The 18,121-nt window shown below is 42.8% G+C and overlaps 1 protein-coding gene across 1 annotated transcript in view; it reads right to left on the reverse strand.

The window, feature by feature from the left end:
* Positions 1-18,121, reverse strand: part of LOC145417423 (nuclear pore complex protein Nup93-like) — a 585,659-nt gene that overhangs the window by 104,577 nt on the left and 462,961 nt on the right. Inside the window, exon 6 of the mRNA XM_080286106.1 lies at positions 1,749-1,982. Coding sequence (XP_080142232.1) covers positions 1,749-1,982 — 234 coding nt within the window. The remainder of the gene's footprint in view (positions 1-1,748; positions 1,983-18,121) is intronic.

Raw genomic sequence — 18,121 nt, forward strand, 5'->3', positions numbered from 1 at the left:
ATTATAATTACATATGCATATGGCACATACCTTCAGCTTTCTCCTGGGATGTTTGTTGAGTCTTCGTCGACTACTGTAGGACTTGTGGAGACTTCTGAAGTTGGGTAACGAAGTCTCCACTTTACACTTCCCTACGCCCCATAATATGACTGCCACAGCCTGATATTATCACTAGAAACACTATTCTATGATTTTCAAGTAGTTTGGAATCCATACACCAAAAAAAAAAGAACACTGTGAAAGCAATGAAAATTACGAGCGTGTACGAGCCTCCCACTTGCGCTCGTTCCCCGCTGGTATTCTGTCATTTATTATTCATGAACACACTCACACTTTACATTCCTATTACTTTATTACACTTATATATATATATATATATATATATATATATATACAGTATTTATCCATAAGTTTCCTTCAGTAATAGTAGTTTATTTTCACTCCAGGCATTAACTTTCTCGTTCAGTAAACCAGCGCAGAGAGCAAAGCTTTCAGTGTTATTTCTCCAAGTATTTGTACTCATATTCTTATATTAGTAATTATTTACATTTCTATTTTATTTACACTACGTTATACACAGTCACTTCCAGTAACTAAGGGTTCCTTTCCCTTGGAGCCAGGATGAACTTGGGACACTGAAGCACTCGTAGTTTATCACCATTTCCTCCACTGGCTCATCACACGATTCACCAGAAAGATTGTAGTCACTGTCCATCATTATCATGGATAAATTAGCCAGTTCACGCTCCACAGCAGAGTCACTTAGTCCTTTACCCCTTCCCACATGAGGTTTAGTAGGGGTAGAGGTCACAGGCCCTCTAGAAGTGGCGGAAATGGAGGGGCACGAGTGCTACGCGCTTTCATCTCAAGAAACAACACTGAACTGAATGACGAGGCGGATATGGGGCCACCAAGGGTTGACAACGTCAGCGAGGTGACAGCTGCTAATTTATATGCTGTGAAATGACTGGCAGGAAAATAGGAAGTTCCAGGTGAATGTAAACATCACTTAGGCTTCTCCCATCCTTTCCTATATATATTTTTATTATGAGAACAGGTCATAGAGCATATTTCAAGAGGAAATAAACAGGGAAAATTAGTGAACGAGTGCACGTGGGGTGTTGCCAGGTGATAATTAGCCAATTCCAGGTGTATGGCACTATCAATTACCTTTTTTCTTCTTTATATATATTATTTTGTATGAGAATAAGGCATTGGGCTCATTCCAATGGATGAAATGAGTGGAAAAATCTGGGCAAGATTTACCTAGCGTGGCGCAGCTGGGGCAGGCTGGAGGAGAGGGTAATGGAGGGGAGGTAGGGAGGGGAGTCAAGAACGGGGAGAAATGGCTAAATTGTCAACAATGGATGGGAGTACAGATGACAATAGCAGCACTGACTATTGTTAGACACTGGCAGTACTGACAGATGATACAAGCAACCACTTCAAAGCCTGGGCGAATTCAAAATAACACAGAATCGCAAAAGTGACGCCCCATGGTATGATCCATTACACCCGAGCGTCATGAAAGTGACGCCCCGCGGTTAAGGGGTTAAACTGCTCATGCTACTTTCATAAGTTGCTTCAAGTGAGTTTTTTTTTTTTTTATCCCCTTCAACATTGACACCTTACTCCAAGTTGTTGTTATTACATAGTAACTTGCCTGTATATATCTTTAGATATTACTGTATATGAGGACTCCTACTTACTAAAACATGACACATTACCTAAGCCAAGTCAAAACACACCTGTTCTCAGCAGCAGCTTGACATGCAGCCTTGTTCCCTCCAGCTCTCATACAGTAGAAGATAAGTGGCCACACGGGTGCCCCACTGGCCTGACCGTCCTCCAGTGTGGCTGCCAGATGGGGGGGCATAACCACTTCCAGGTACGCTCGTACTAAAGGCACCAGCCCGGGCACCCCTCCCAGCTGTGCACGCTCCAGGTTACTGTACACCATCCGACGCATATGGCTGGTATAGCTGTGAAGTGTAATATTCTCATCAGATTAAGAAATTCTCTAACCCAACTTCCTTAGTTCTGTTCTTTTCTTAGTCGTCTACTCACTTGATGTAGTGGTGCCTAGTTCTTCCTTCACCTTTATCATTCCATTTCTGTCTTCCCTCCTCACTTCCTATTTCTCCCATCCTTCCTGTCACCTTTTATTACTTTTCTTTCCTTTTCAAGTGGCTTTACATTGAGTGACAAGCCTATTGGCTTCCTGTAAGCCAGGAAACCATTTATAACATAGGGTAGTAACCACATTACCAACCCACGTGTGTTCCCTCCGTAGCAACAAGTGGGTTGGCGAAGAGTTAATGCCCCTCTCCAAAAAACAGCTAACTCAATTTCAAATGGTCACCTCTTATGGTATTATAGCAGCTGGCTATAAATAGACAAATAGACAGACACTCTTAAACGTTAGTGCTATTGTTCTAATATTGATATAACATCATCATCATCATCATCATCAGCCGTTTGAGTATCCACTGCAGGACCAGCCTATCCCGACTGAAGTCGGGACGATACAGTCAATGTATCTTTACCAAGCGGCTTAGGCTGTCTGGTAGGGATTGTATGTTGGGTGAGAAGTGCTTGTAAGTGTAACTGTAGTGTTGGAGTGGCTTTGGATGTGTGTGTAACCTGTGAACCAAGTGTAATCGGCCCATGCAAGCCGACTGGGTGCAAGCATACTTATAGTAAGCAACACTGGTTCAACCACAGCACCCCTTGCAGTACGTGGCCGGGTGAACACTCCCAAAGTTTATTACCCTGGAGGGGCGCAAACCCTGGTTCACCCGTGTACGAAATGCACACTATACCACTGTACCACAGAGGCTCCGATATAACATAACATACCATAAAAATGTATGCCACACTTCCTCACATGGAATCCTTGTATTGAGGTTGGCTATGGTACAGGTACAGTTGATTTTTCTAAGGACTAGAGGCTAATACTGATATCTTCCATAAGTAATCTCTCAATTATCGATCATCACAATATCCAGTCTATTGCAATATCTGGTGTTTTTTGCTCAGCTTTATTAAAATAACATCCAGCCTATTGCAACATCTGGCACAGTTTGCTTGGCTGTATTAAAACAATATCCAACGAAATGTGACAATATCCAGCTCAAAAAGGAAGTAATCGGCAGTAATATGCATATTTCAGCGCTGATGTGTATCATCCAGCTCAGACATGGGACCCAATCGGCGCACAGGCAGACCACACAACACGCCAGGCAATCATAATGCATTGCAAAGCAGCCCATCCAACACATACAGCTTACCATCGCGCTCTCATTCTCTCCCATGGACGCCATATAACAAGGACATACCTGTGCACTGTGCATTTGAGACCCATGCAGTGGATACCCCTCAGCACTGTGACTTAGCCTGTGGCCCCCAGTGCCTCGATTGTTGCTGTAGTTCTGTGACATCCCTTGTGGCCCCCAGTGCTCCATGCCCTAGCGCTCTTGCTACTGTACCCAAGTTCTGCGTGATGGCTGAGTTTGTGGCTTTTGTGGCAGTGCTAACACTAGGTGAGCATCTATTTATCTATCTATTGCACATGCCTAAATCCCCTAAGGGTGGCCATAAACACACTGCTTCCATGTTGCCCTATCCCCTGCCATTTCACTGCCCTCCCCCCAGCTCACCCCCCTCTCTCATATACGATACCTCTCCACTCCATCCCTCCCCCTCCCTCTCCCCCCCTCTGCCTCAGTCACATACACTCTCCTCATCAGTCTCTCATTCTCCATCCTCTCAACATTGCCAAACCACCTCAAAGAGTATTTCTCCTACCACTTTTTATCATATCCACATCCACACCACAACACTCCTTCACTTCCTCATTTGTCGGTCTGTGTCTCCATGTAACTCCACATTCTCCTCCCAAGTAACTCACTTCCACTGCTCTCACCCTTGACTTATGTCCTTCCAACAAGGTCCAAGCTTCACTTCCATATGTTACAGTTGGTATAACAATACTATCATGTAGTGACTATTTTCCTTCTATGCTCACTTCCCTATTTTTTATCACTGCTTTCAAAGAAACAGCAACTTTTCTTCCTTGTTGCACCCTTTCAAGCGCTAGGTGGGTATGATTGTGATTACAGTGATCCCTCAATTATCTGGACGTTCATTATCTGAAAATATTCAATAACTGGACGCTGGGCCTTGGCTCTATTAAACATTATCTGAATTTACTTGGAGTGGCCCTGGTGAGAGAGGATAGTGTTTGGAAACTCCCTGTACTGTTGTTTGCAGATGATACTGTGTTGTTGAGTAAACACGAAGGGGAGCTGCAAGGGTTGGTGGATAAGTTTGAGAGAGTGTGTAAGAAACGGAACCTAAAGGTGAATGTAGGGAAGAGTAAAGTGATGGTCTTTGAGAGAGGTGAAGTTAGTGAATGTACAGCGAGGTTAGATGGTGAGGAATTGGAAAATGTGAGTACGTTTAAGTATTTGGGTAGTGTGATGAGTAAGGATGGAGGTTTGGAGGGTGAAGTGCTTGAAAGGGTACAGCAGGGAAGAAAGGTTGCTGGTTCCTTGAAAGCAGTGATAAGAAACAGGGAAGTGAGCATGGAAGTGAAAAAGTTACTACATGACAGTATTGTGATACCAACTCTAACGTACGGAAGTGAAGCTTGGACATTGTTGGAAGGACACAAGTCAAGAGTGAGAGCCGTGGAAATGAGTTATTTAAGAGGAGCCTGTGGAGTCATGTGGAGAGACAGGCTGACGAATGAGGATATAAAGGAGCGTTGTGGTGTGGATGTGGATGTGATAGGAAGCGTTATGAGGAACACACTGAGGTGGTTTGGCCATGTGGAGAGGATGGAGGGTGAAAGACTGACGAAGAGAGTGTATGTGAGTGAGGTGGAGGAAGGAAGAGGGAGGGGGAGGCCAAGGATGAGATGGAGGGATGGGGTGGAGAGGTATATGAGAGAGGGGGGTGTGAGTTGGGAGCAGGGCAGTGAAATGGCAGGGGACAGGGCGACTTGGAGGCGATTTGTTTGTGGCCACCCCAAACGGGATTGAGGCATCTGGCAATAGATAGATAGATAGACAGACTTGCTATTATCTGGACGCAGAAGTCCCCGAGAACTTCAGCCGGCCAGCCAACATGTCCAAACATTCGGTATCGAGGCCGCTGGGCTCAAGCTGTGAGCGGGAAGTAGTCTGCAACCCACAACCAGAGCTAAAATGCCCGTCTGACCCTGTACTGAATGGTCAGAATCGCATGCTCGTCCTATCACTCCCTACAAACCTCCAGCACCCGAGTAATACAACCGTAACCCGCAAGCGGTATAAAAACATCCGTGTGCATTCCCCACCGAATGCCTAATATCCCGCAGCTATGGGGGCTAAGTCTTTCCCAACCACCACCTCTATCGAACACAGACCACAAGCCACAAGTACATGTTCAGTGACAATGGCCGTCAGCCTCTCTATCCAGAGTCAAAAGTCCCCCGGTCACAATGCGTTGTTTCCCCGCATGGCCACTCAGCATTTAACAGACCACAAGCCATGAGTAAATATATGGCAAAAGCACCTGTCCGCCTGTTGACAGAAGGGGAAGAATCCTGCCCACAGCCTCGCCTCTCCCCACTCCCTTCCCTCCTCCATACCCTCCTGGCTCCTCCCTCACTTCCTCAGTCCTTACCCTCTTCCATGGTGATAGCACTGACTCATGAGTTTTCAAAGTTTTTTTGCGATTTATTCGACTGCTATTGGTCGTATGGAAATTCTGTGGTGACCACAAGAAAGCTCATGAAATTCTGAATCTAGACATATGCTTAACTCTTTGAAGATGCTGGCAAAATTTTGAATTAGGATGGTGGGAAGTTACATGAAGGTAAGTTTTACTCTTGAACACTTTATTCCTGCTTGAATTTTGTACTCTTACTTTTCAGTTTTATGTGTTTTTATTAGCTTATCCTATACTATAAACATCAGCAAAGATGATGGTATATGATTTATACCAATACAACCAATATATGGTAGCATATTTGGCCATAGATTTTTTTTTTTTTTTTTTTTTTTTTTTTTTTTTTTTTAAGCCCCAGGAGCAACTACTTGTCACAGACAACAGATTTTCAAACCATCATCAGTTTTTTGTGAATTTTTGTTGTTTATGCATTGTTTTCATGATATTTTGCATTAATGTGGATAATCATGTGTGTTTTGATGTCTAAATCTGGCAGATTGACCTGAAAACAGTGCCCAAATTAGGAGGGGTACTGTACATACAGTCATGTATAGGTAGGGTGTTTTTTGGTTTTCAATGTTCTTTTTTTTGTGGTTTTCTTGGTGTTTTGCATTACTTTGGATATTCCTATGTGTATTTTGATGTCTAAATATGGCAGACTGACCTGAAAAGAGTGCCAAAATTAAAAGGGGTACTGTACATACAGTGGTGTATAGGTAGGGTGTTTTTTGGTTTTCATTTTTTTTTTTTTTTTTTCATGGTTTTTCTTGGTGTTTGTTTTGGTTATGGATTAAGTTATGAGAAAAGTTGTAAGGAGAACAGGTGCAGGAATTAACTGGAAAGAAAATAAGAGGCTGATGGATTTGGACTATGCTGATGATATTGTACTGATTTGCGAAAGTATTTATGAGATTGTCTCTTGGAGGAAGGAGAAAAAGTGGGATTGGTAATAAATTGTGGAAAGACTGAAATTATTACTATGAACATGGAGAACCAAACTGATTGTGTAAATGGGAATAATGTGGTGAAGAATGAAGAAAATTTTAAATATCTTGGAACAATTGTATCATTTACTGGATCATTAAACAATGAAATTAAGGATAGGATTAGACAGGCTTGCCGAGATGTTGGAATGTTGACATCTGTTTGGAATAATAATATGCTTTCGGTACATACTAAAGTAAAAATTTACAAGTCCATGGTTAGACCAATTTTAATTTATGAGCATGAGTCATGGTACAGTACAATTGCAACAGATCAGAAAGTATTAGGGTTTGAGAATAAAATACTGAGAAGGATTCTTGGAGTAAAGTTGCAAGACAGAGTTACAAATGAAAGAGTAAAGGATATTATGAAAGTGGAACCTGTTGATGAATATGTGAGACTGTCTCGCTGGAAATGGCTAGGGCACATATACAGAAAAAAAGGCAGTTTAATACAGGATGTGCCAGAGTAGACTGCTAGAGGAAGAAGAGGCAGAGGTAGGCCGAGGGAAACCTGGTTGAGGACAATGAAAAGAGAAGCAGGAGAGGAGTGTTGGCGGGACCTGAAGGAGATGGCAAGAGACAAATATTGGTAGAGAGCGTTCATCGAGGCCTTATCCATCCCGTGGGGTGCCACAGGAAATGATTGAATGATTGATTGATTTTCTTGGTGTTTAGCGTTACTTTGGACATTCCTATGTGTGTTTTGATGTCTAAATGTGGCAGATTGACCTGAAAACAGTGCCAAAATTAGAAGTGGTACTGTACATACAGTGGTGTACAGGTAGGGTGTTTTTTGGTTTTGTTTGTGTTTTTTTTTCATGGTTTTCTTGGTGTTTAGCATTACTCTGGATATTCCTATGTGTGTTTTGATGTCTAAATGTGGCAGATTGACCTGAAAACTGTGCCAAAATCAGGAAAGGTACTATACATACAGTGGTGTACAGGTAGGGTGTTTTTTGGTTTTCAGTGGTTTTTCTGCATGGTTTTCTTGGTGTTTTGCATTACTTTGGATATTCCTATGTGTTTTGATGTTTAAATATGCCTAAATGACTGGAAAACACTGCCAAATTAAGCACAGGTACTGTACAAATAAGTTAGGCATAGATTGGAGGTGGGTATAGGCAAGGTCTTGGTGTGGTACGGGAATAGTGTTCGCTATCCAGATGTTGCCAATACCCAGACATGCCTCTGGCTCTATTATGTTGGGGTAAATGAGGGATTACTGTATATCTATCTATCTACAGCCTGACGCCCTAATCCCACAAAGGGTGGCCGCAGACAAAACGTTTCCAAGTCGCTCTGTCACCCACCATTTGACTACACTCCCCCCAACTCACACCCCCCCTCCCTATTATACCTCTCAACTCCATCCCTCCACCTCATCCTCAGTCTACCCCTCCCTCTCCCTCCCTCCACCTCACCTACATACACCCTCTTAGTCAGTCTTTCATTCTCCATTCTCTCCACATGTCCAAACCACCTCAGTGTATTTCTCCTAATCTTCTCAAGCACATCCACATCCACCCCACAACGTTCCTTCACTTCTTCATTCATCAACCTGTCCTGCCATGTCACTCCACATGCTCCTCTCAAGTAACTCATTTCCACTGCTCTCACTCTTGACTTCTTCCCCTCTAGCAAGGTCCACACTTCACTTCCATACATCAGTGTAGGGATCACAATACTATCATGCAGTGAGTTCTTAACTTCCATACTCACCTCCCTATTTCTCATCACTGCTTTCAGTGAACCAACAACCTTCCTTCCCTGCTGTACCTATTCAGGCACTTCATCCCCCAACATTCCATCCTTACTCATCAAACTACCCAAGTACTTGAATGCACTCACATTTTCCATATCCTCACCATCCAACCTCACTGTACATTCTGTGACTTCACTCCTCTCAAACACCATAACTTAACTCTTATTTACATTAACTTTCAGATTCCTCTTCCTACACACTGTCCCAAATTCATTCACCAAACCTTGCAACTCCCATTCATCTTCACTCAACAATACTGTATCATCAGCAAACAGCAACACCGGAATCTTCCAAATCTCACCCTCATTCATTAGAGCCACCCCCACATCCACAAGAGGTGTGAATGAGGAAAGGTAAGAGGGTGGAAGTGGTGAATGTGTTCAGGAGTGCGAGATATGCCGTGATGGCACTGTGTGAAACGAAGATGAAAGAGTGCGAAGTGGAGAAGTGGGAGGGTGTGAAATGTGTAAGATTGGGCATGAATGGGCGAGGAAGATACAAGGAAGGAGTTGCTTTGTTGATGAATGAGTTGTGGCAGAGTGGAATGAGAAACTACAAATGTGTCAGCTCGAGGTGTATGTATGTCAAGTTCAAGTCTGAAAAGGTGAAAGTGGCAGTGATTGTAGCATATGCACTGTGTGAGGACAGGAGTGAGAGAGAGAAAGACAGGTTTTGGGATGAGCTGGGTGAAGTAGTGGGAGAGATGCCCAGGAGCTATAAAGTGATTGTGATGGGGGATATGAATGGAAGAGTAGGCACTGGTCCTGAGGATAACATAATGGGTTGCTATGGAGTACCAGGAGAAAATGATAATGGGAAGAGACTAAAGGATATGTGTCAGGAGAGGAGGTTGTGCATTTGTAACTCGTATTTCAAACAGAGGTGCACATAAATATACATGGTATAGAGGGACTGGGGATCGTGTTGAAAGAAGCCTGACTGATTACGTGCTCGTAGAGAGGTCGATGATGGGAATGGTTGCTGATACGAGGGCCGTGAGAGGACGATGTAGAGGTCTGTCAGATCATATGATTGTGATATGCAAGATCAAGCTGAGAGGAGTGAGGTGGATCAGGAGAGAGAGGGGCAGTCAGGGAGAAAGACTGAATGTTGAGAAGCTGAGGATCAAAGAAATGGCAGATGATTACAGGACCAAAGTAGAGGACGAGTTAGAATTATTGAATTGGAATGAAATGGATCTGGACAGACTATGGAACGCACATAGGGATTGTTTAGTTAAGAATGCTAAAGCGGTGTGTGGTGTGGCAAGAGTAACAACAAAGAAGAAAGGTACGGCACTGTGGGATGAGGAGGTAAAGAGAGCGTGAATGAAAAGAGGAAGAAGTGGCTAAAGTGGTTACAGGATAGAGGTTCAGTTGAAATAAGAACTGAATATGTTGAGAGCAAGAAGCACATAAAGAGACTAGTGAAGAGGAAAAAGAAGGAGGTAAACGAGGATCTAGGAAGAAAAATTAATGCAAACTACTCTGAAAATAGAAAGTTATTCTGGAAAGAGGTGCAGAAATGTAGAAATGAAAGCAAAAAGAAATGGGATGGTGTGAAGGATGCAGATGGTAGATTATTAACCCCTGGAGATGAAGTAAGGACCAGATGGAAAGAATATTTTGAAAGCCTGATGAATGGGGATAGAGAAAGCAGAGCTGCTGTAAACATGACTGGTTTTGGAGGTGTGCAGAGAAGGAATGCAGTGCCACGAGACGTGACACTCGCACTGGTGAAGAATGCTGTGAAGCAGCTGAAAAATGGGAAAGCAGCTGGGGTTGATGAGGTGTATGCAGAGATGCTTAAATGTAGTGGAAAGAATGGAATGAAGTGCTTGTTGGAAATATGTAAGAAGGCATGGATGAAAGAACCTGTGCCTGCAGAGTGGAAAAAGGCTGTAATTGTACCCCTGTACAAAAAGAAAGGTGAACGAAGTGAGTGCAAGAATTATCGTGGCATAAGCTTACTGAGTGTGGTAGGGAAGGTATATGGAAGAATTATTATACAGTAAGAGAGATATCAGAAGTCCTAGTGAGTGATGAACAAGGTGGCTTTAGGAGTGGCAGAGGATGTGTGGACCAAATATTTGCAGTGAGACAGATAGTAGAGAAGGCTTGTGAGATGGACCATAAGGTGTTTATGGCATTCATGGATCTGGAAAAAGCATATGACAAAGTGGACAGAAAAGGATTGTGGAAAGTTTTGCGCATGTATGGTGTAGAGGGTAAGCTGCTAGGTGCCGTCAAGAGTTTTTACGATGGTAGTGAAGCATGTGTCAGGGTTAATGGGCATCTAAGTGAATGGTTCACGATCAGTGTGGGCGTGCGACAAGGTTGTGTGATGTCCCCATGGATGTTCAATGTATATATGGATGGGGTGATGAGACAAGTGAAAACATGAGTAATGGAGAGAGATGGCATTGGTAATGAATGGTGATGGATGGAATATCTCAAATTCGTTGTATGCTGATGATGCAGTACTGCTTGCAAGTACCAGACAAGAACTTCGTAGGCTAGTGCAGAGTTTTGCTGATGTTTGTAAGTGTCATTCCTTGAGAGTAAATGCAGAAAAGAGTAAAGTGATGGTTACTGAGAGAGAAGGTGACTCCCAGTGCAATGTAACAGTGAATGGAGAGAGACTGGAATTGATGAGAGAGTTCAAATACCTGGGTACAGTGATAGAAAAGAGAGGAAAATGTGCAAAAGAAGTTGAAAGTAGAGTGACACAAGGAAGAAAACTAGCTGGTGCAATGAAGGCCTTGATAAAAAACAGAGGCTTGAGTGTTGCTGCTGCACGAGGCTTACATGAAGGAGTGTTAGTGCCAACTTTAACATATGGATGTGAGACTATGGTGTGGCATGAAAATGAAAAGTCAAGAGTAAGAGCAGTGGAGATGGGACTGCTGAGGAATGTATGTGGAGTACAGAGGGTGCATAGGATATGAAATAATGTGATTCATGAAAGATGCTTTGTGAGGAAGTCGGTGGACACCAGAATTGAAGAGAGTGTACTGAGATGGTATGGTCATGTGGAGAGAATGGATAACAACAGAGTGGTGAAGAAGGTATATCTGGGCGAATTCGAAGGAGGGAGGAGGCAAGGTAGGCCAAGGAGAAGGTGGAGAGATATGGTGGATGAATGTGTGAGGAAAAGAGGTTTGGAAGTCAGTGAGGCTAGGGAACTGACAGGAAATCGAGCTGGCTGGATGAATTTTGTGAGAAGTGCATGATCGGGGATTTTTGGCACCCCTTTTTAACGTGGCAGCGTCTGGATTGACTCTGTCGGATTCGATTATGTGAAGCTACAGAACGTGGTGAATGTTTTTGGCGTATCCGATAGAGCCAGGATTCCGGGGGCTTGAATGATGAGTGAATGGAAGCATGGCCCATTGGATTGGGCAATTTTGGGCTGTCTGAACATTGCTACTCCTCACCCTGCCCTTGGGAGGGAAAAGAGGTCCGGATGATGATGATGATGATGATGATGATGATGATGATGATATATATATATATAAATATATATATATATATATATATATATATATATATATATATATACAGGTGTTGCTGTTTGCTGATGATACAGTACTGTTGAGTGAAGATGAATGGGAGTTGCAAGGTTTGGTGAATGAATTTGGGACAGTGTGTAGGAGGAGGAATCTGAAAGTTAATGTAAACAAAAGTAAAGTTATGGTGTTTGAGAGGAATGAAGTCACAGAGTGTGCAGTGAGGTTGGATGGTGAGGATATGGAGAATGTGAGTGCATTCAAGTACTTGGGTACTGTGATGAGTAAGGATGGAACTTTGGGGGATGAAGTGCGTGAAAGGGTACAGCAGGGAAGGAAGGTTGTTGGTACACTGAAAGCAGTGATGAGAAATAGGGAGGTGAGTATGGAAGTTAAGAAGTCACTGTATGATAGTATTGTGATCCCTACCCTGACGTATGGAAGCGAGGCATGGACCTTGCAAGAGGGGAACAAGTCAAGAGTGAGAGCAGTGGAAATGAGTTACTTGAGAGGAGCATGTGGAGTGACGTGGAGGGACAGGTTGACGAATGAAGAAGTGAAGGAATGCTGTGGGGTGGATGTGGATGTGGTTGAGAAGATTAGGAGAAATACACTGAGGTGGTTTGGACATGTGAAGAGAATGGAGAATGAATGACTGACTAAGAGGGTGTATGTAGGTGAGGTGGAGGGAGGGAGAGGGAGAGGTAGACTGAGGATGAGGTGGAGGGATGGAGTTGAGAGGAATATGAGGGAGGGGTGGGTGGGTTGGGGGGAGGGCAGTCAAATGGTGGGTGACAAGAGTGACTTGGAGGCGTTTTGTCTGCGGCCACCCTTTGCGGGATTAGGGCGTCGGGCTATAGATAGATAGATAGATATATACAGTACTGTATATATGTATATAATATTCAGTATATGTACATATACAGTTCAGGAGAAAAGAAGGCTTCTCTGGGAATGGAAGAAGGGTGGTAGCAAGGAGGAATACTTGGCTGCCAAGCGTAGGGCTAGAAGAGAGGTATACAGGGCGAAATCTGTGTCACAGAGACTTTAACCTGATAACCTAAATCATGGGGAAATGAAAAATATGACACTTAAGCTGGCAAATCAGATGAAGAGGAATAATCAGGATATTACAGGTGAGAAGTGTGTGAAGAATGATGAAGGAAGGGTAGTGGTGAACAGTGAGGATATTAAAGATGCATGGAGACAGCATAATAGCCGGTTGTTGAATGAGGAGTTTGACTGGGACAGGGAAGGTTTGGAGCCAGCAGATCCAGTGTTTGGCCCTTGGCCTTTGATTGATGCTGCTACTGTGAGTGAGGCAATAGGCAGGATGAAGGTGGGGAAGGCAGCAGGTGTGTCTGGATTGACTGCCGAAATGTTAGAGGCCTCAGGAGTTATAGGGGTGAAGTCGGTCACTGACCTGAGAAATATGATTATTTATGAGTGTGATGTCCCAGATGATTAGCTGAAGAGTGTAACTGTAAATGTGTGTAAAGGGAAGGGTGATGCCCTGGAAAGAGGAAATTATAGAGGTATAAAGCTTTTAGATCAGATAATGAAGGTAATGGAGAGAGTTTTAGAAGGTATGATTAGAGAAAGAGTGAATATTGATGAGATGCAGTTCGGGTTTATGCCAGGTAAGGGGACTACTGATGCCATATTCATTGTTCGACAGCTTCAGGAAAAATATATTGGTAAGAAAAGGGATCTGTATTTTGTTTTTGTTGATTTGGAAAAGGCCTTTGACAGAGTCCCTTGAGAGGTGGTGAAGTTGGCAATGAGAAAGCTTGGCTTGGAGGAGTGGCTGGTTAGGGTAGTTATGGCTATGTATGTGGGTGCTCGCACCCAGGTAAAAGTGAATGGAAATTTGTGCGATGAGTTTTCCGTGAACATTGGTGTTCATCAGGGGTCAGTTTTGAGTCCCATGTTGTTTATCATGGTACTTGAAGCCCTCTCACGTGACTTCAGAAATGGACTCTCATGGGAGATGTATGCAGATGATTTGGTGTTGATTGCAGAGAACGAAAGGGAGGCGGAGGAAAGGTTTAGGAAGTGGAGAGATGGTATGGGGCACAGGGGCTTAAGGGTAAATGCAGATAAAACAAAAGTGATGATATCTAGGGGCACAAGGGCTTAAGGGTAAATGCAGATAAAACAAAAGTGATGATATCTAGGGTTGGTGGCGGTACTGTCACAGACGAGGGAGAGTGGCCATGTGCAGTTTGCCACAAGGGCGTGGGAAGTAATTCCATCTTGTGCAGTGTTTGTGATAAATGGGTGCACAAGACATGTAGTGGTATCAGAGGCAGACTGCAAGATAATGCTGATTTTATGTGTATGGCGTGTTGGGGAGAGCAGGTAGAGATTGTCAGGCGTGAAAGGATTGAACTTGCTGGTGAATCTCTTGGGTGTGTGGAAGAGTTTTTGTTATTTGGGAGACATGTTGTGCGCTGGAGGTGGAGCTGGAGCTGGAGCTGGAGCTAGCTCTGTGGCTAGGGTGAGAAGTGGTTGGAAGAAGTTCAGGGAGCTCTTGCCTCTCCTGGCACTGAGAGGACTCTCCCTACATGCTAAGGGGTCTTTGTATGCAGAATATGTTAGGAGTCTAATGCTGTATGGTAGTGAGACCTGGGCAGTAAAGGAGGAGGATATTCGCAGGCTCAGACGTACAGATGTGACAATGATTAGGTGGATGTGTAGTGCGTCCCTGCGTGCAAGGTCTGGGGGGGTTGGGTTTACGATGGAAGAGTTGAGAGGTAGGATAGGACTGGAGTGTACTGGTGTTGTGATGAGGAGAGGTAGATTGAGATGGTTTGGGCATGTGGAGAGGATGGGGGATGATAATTGAATGAGGAGGATGAGAAGTGTTAATACGGAGGGTGGGGTTATGAGGAGCAGACCGAGAAAGACATGGGACGAGGTCATTAAGTATCACCTCAGGGTTAAGGGACTGAACAGGGAGGCTGCAATTGATTGTGCAGCATGGAGAGCTGCCATTAGGTGACCAAGGCCGATGCATGCAAGCATATTGGAGCCTTTTAAAATGAAACGATATATATATACCGGTATATATATATATATATATACACATACACACAGTAACCCCTCATTATACGATGGGGTTCCGTTCCTGAAAACCCCATCGTATAGTGATCCATCATACAGCGATCCATCGTATAGCGAGCCCATTATAACATGGAATCAATGGGGATACGTTCCCAGACCTGCCTAAACTCCCACATACACACACCTCAGCATTCACATACATGAAATATCTTTATGTTTAAACATTTAAAGTAACACATTAATAATGAATAAAGAGAAAAAAACATGATAACTACAGTATACAGTAGTTCCTACCTTTACTGAAGCAAGTAGGGTTGTTGATGTGGTTCCGAGTGATTTTGCCGTGAAGTCAATTTGCCGTCAGAATGTGGACGATTCCCCATCAAGACAATTCCCCGTCATTCTATAAATATACTTATTATTGATTAACTGACACTAACAACTAATTTTCAGGGGGATCTATCAACGTGTATGTTCATTCAATAGCACAGGCTTTGAATATCATTTATAAGTTGCACTTTTAGACAATAATTAACTTGTTTCTACCTCGCTGTAGCTGACTTTGAATTATATTCAAGCATCACCCATAGCTGTAATCATTAAGTTCCATTGGTATTAAAACATCCTGGGTATATTTTAAAACAACTTTGAAGAGGTATAAGTATTCAACAACTAGTGTGCTTGCTAAATAAACTATATGTAAATAAATGACGGGGAATCGTCCTGACGACGAAAAGTCCTGATGGCGAATTGTCATGTTATTGTTGTGATGACGAACTGACTTGACGGAGAATTGTCCCAAAACGTTTAAATAGACATAATGTGAAGATTATTTGTATAATTCCAAAGTATGTCGAGCGCTCACTTAGGGTCATTAGGCATTTATATTAATGCCAATGTCTCGTATGTAGCTTTATGTTAAACAATGAAGCAAAGATCGTAAATTGCCTGATTCGCGTTTCAATGTATTTATATTTTTTTCAGTTAATACCCATTATTTGATGCCATAATTGTGATGAGTAAGAACGGAACTTTGGGGGATGAAGTGCGTGAAAGGGTACAGCAGGGAAGGAAGGTTGTTGGTACACTGAAAGCAGTGATGAGAAATAGGGAGGTGAGTATGGAAGTTAAGAAGTCACTGCATGATAGTATTGTGATCCCTACCCTGACGTATGGAAGCGAGGCATGGACCTTTGTCACGAATCAATTCGCGACATTTCCTTTTTGTGAGAAGCCACGAACTATTAGTGGAAAACTCACTGTGTATCGCTCAGTTAACCGTTTCTCTCTCCATTTCGGGGTACACTTTTCAAAACATTCGTCACTGTTTTCAAAGGTGACCGATTTAATGCACGTCACTAAGTGCGCTACTGAGCGATACAATTGTTTCTTTATCGTTCGCCTCTGCTTCCCTCAACCGTTAGCCACGCCTTGCGTCCTGCCCATACAATGTATTTGAATTCAGTTTAGTGTTTGCTGTGACGGAGACAGGACCTGTGCAGCAGTGCGAGAGGTCAGCTAGTACCCAAACTCCACTTACAGTTTCTCCAAGCTCCCACCTTAATGGTGATACATAGTATTCATCGACTGGTATTTCTTTTGTGTATTTTGTAGTTTTAAGAGCTTAGTTAAGGTGTTTTTCCTAGGCGTAAGTATTTAGCTTCTGTGTGAGTGAGCGAGTGCGTCTCATTTAATTTGATTTGAAATGTAATGTTAAATTTATTTTTGTGATTAATAAATTTAACAGTTCTATTTCTTGAGCTTAATGTAGAGTAAAAATCTTGTTTCATTTCTCCATAATTAAGCTTATTTTCCATACAGCTCCTAGCTTGCATAAACATTTACTATTCATAACTGGTACTTAGACCAGTCTTGTTGTATTAACTTAAAATCCGTTGTGCCAGGAGTTAATGCATCAGCAAGAACCTGATGTTATTATTATTAGTATTAGTTATTTATTGTCAGGGGTGATGTAACTTTCTCCAGAGGCTAACAGTACAGTAATTCAGCAATTGTGAGTAATTAGTCTCTGCTGTGTACTGTTGAGAAAGTTTATAAATTCTCGTTCTTAGAGAATCGTGCACAAGCCAGCGTACAGTAATCGTTGCTTGATGTAGCAAGACAATCATTGTCTCTGCTCTTCAATATTATTGAATATTATTATCAATTTAAATAATATTTAACCATTTATATCAAAATTACCGTGATAATATAAAAACCCCGTGACAATTGGCGACCTCATTCCAGGATATTAACTCCTAGCTCTAAAGCTATTCACGAGATAGTGCTCACTCATTCATATTTAGGTATTTATTATTAAAGTTTATAGGCACAAGTTTACTGGTGGTTACCGTTGATTTAGCAAGTGAATTTTTGCTTTATTAATCAATAGAGTACTTAACTCTAGTTTATTTTTGGTAACGCCAGACGATTTTATTCGCTCCTGGGAAGTCGCCGTACCCATTGTGTTTATTATTGAGTCTTCCCAGTCATTTACATTTTTTATTTATTCTTTGCCAGTTAACTGGATAAGACTGGTCACCACTAGCTTGTGTCTGTATTCTTTACTTGTGTTTGTTAGTATTCGTCGCTAAGCAGTCAGTGCTCAATTTCGGGTTGCTTAACAAATTAGCGAAATGGCTACTGCTGTATTTTTACAGGAAGCCAAAGATATGGGTCTTGCGGACCCAACTGAAATTAAAGAATACATACTCTCACGGTTCAATTACGAGCAAGAACGTGAGAAAGATGCTCGTGAAGAGCGTAGAATTCAGCGCGAATACGAGCGTGAACAACGAGACAAAGAACGAGAACATGAACTTGAAGTGATGAAGCTCAAGCGAGATTCCTTGGCTTCAGACACGTCTGGTGCAGTTGGTCCAAGCTCCACGAGCGTTCTTCCTGCACATGTCCTGGCGACCCCACGCATCAAGCTTCCTTCATACAAGGAAAGCGAGCGAATCGAGCCGTACATAGCTCGTTTTGAGGACATGGCAGACTTATATCAACTGGATGAGGCAGCTAAGCGGCTTCAGTTTCTTAGCCTATTTGAGGGCCCTGCCCTCGATATTCTCCACAGAATTC

This window comes from Coenobita brevimanus, chromosome 110, assembly GCF_032717465.1.
Source record: "Coenobita brevimanus isolate Jiangsu-jjx chromosome 110, ASM3271746v2, whole genome shotgun sequence".
In the NCBI taxonomy this organism is placed as follows: domain Eukaryota; kingdom Metazoa; phylum Arthropoda; class Malacostraca; order Decapoda; family Coenobitidae; genus Coenobita; species Coenobita brevimanus.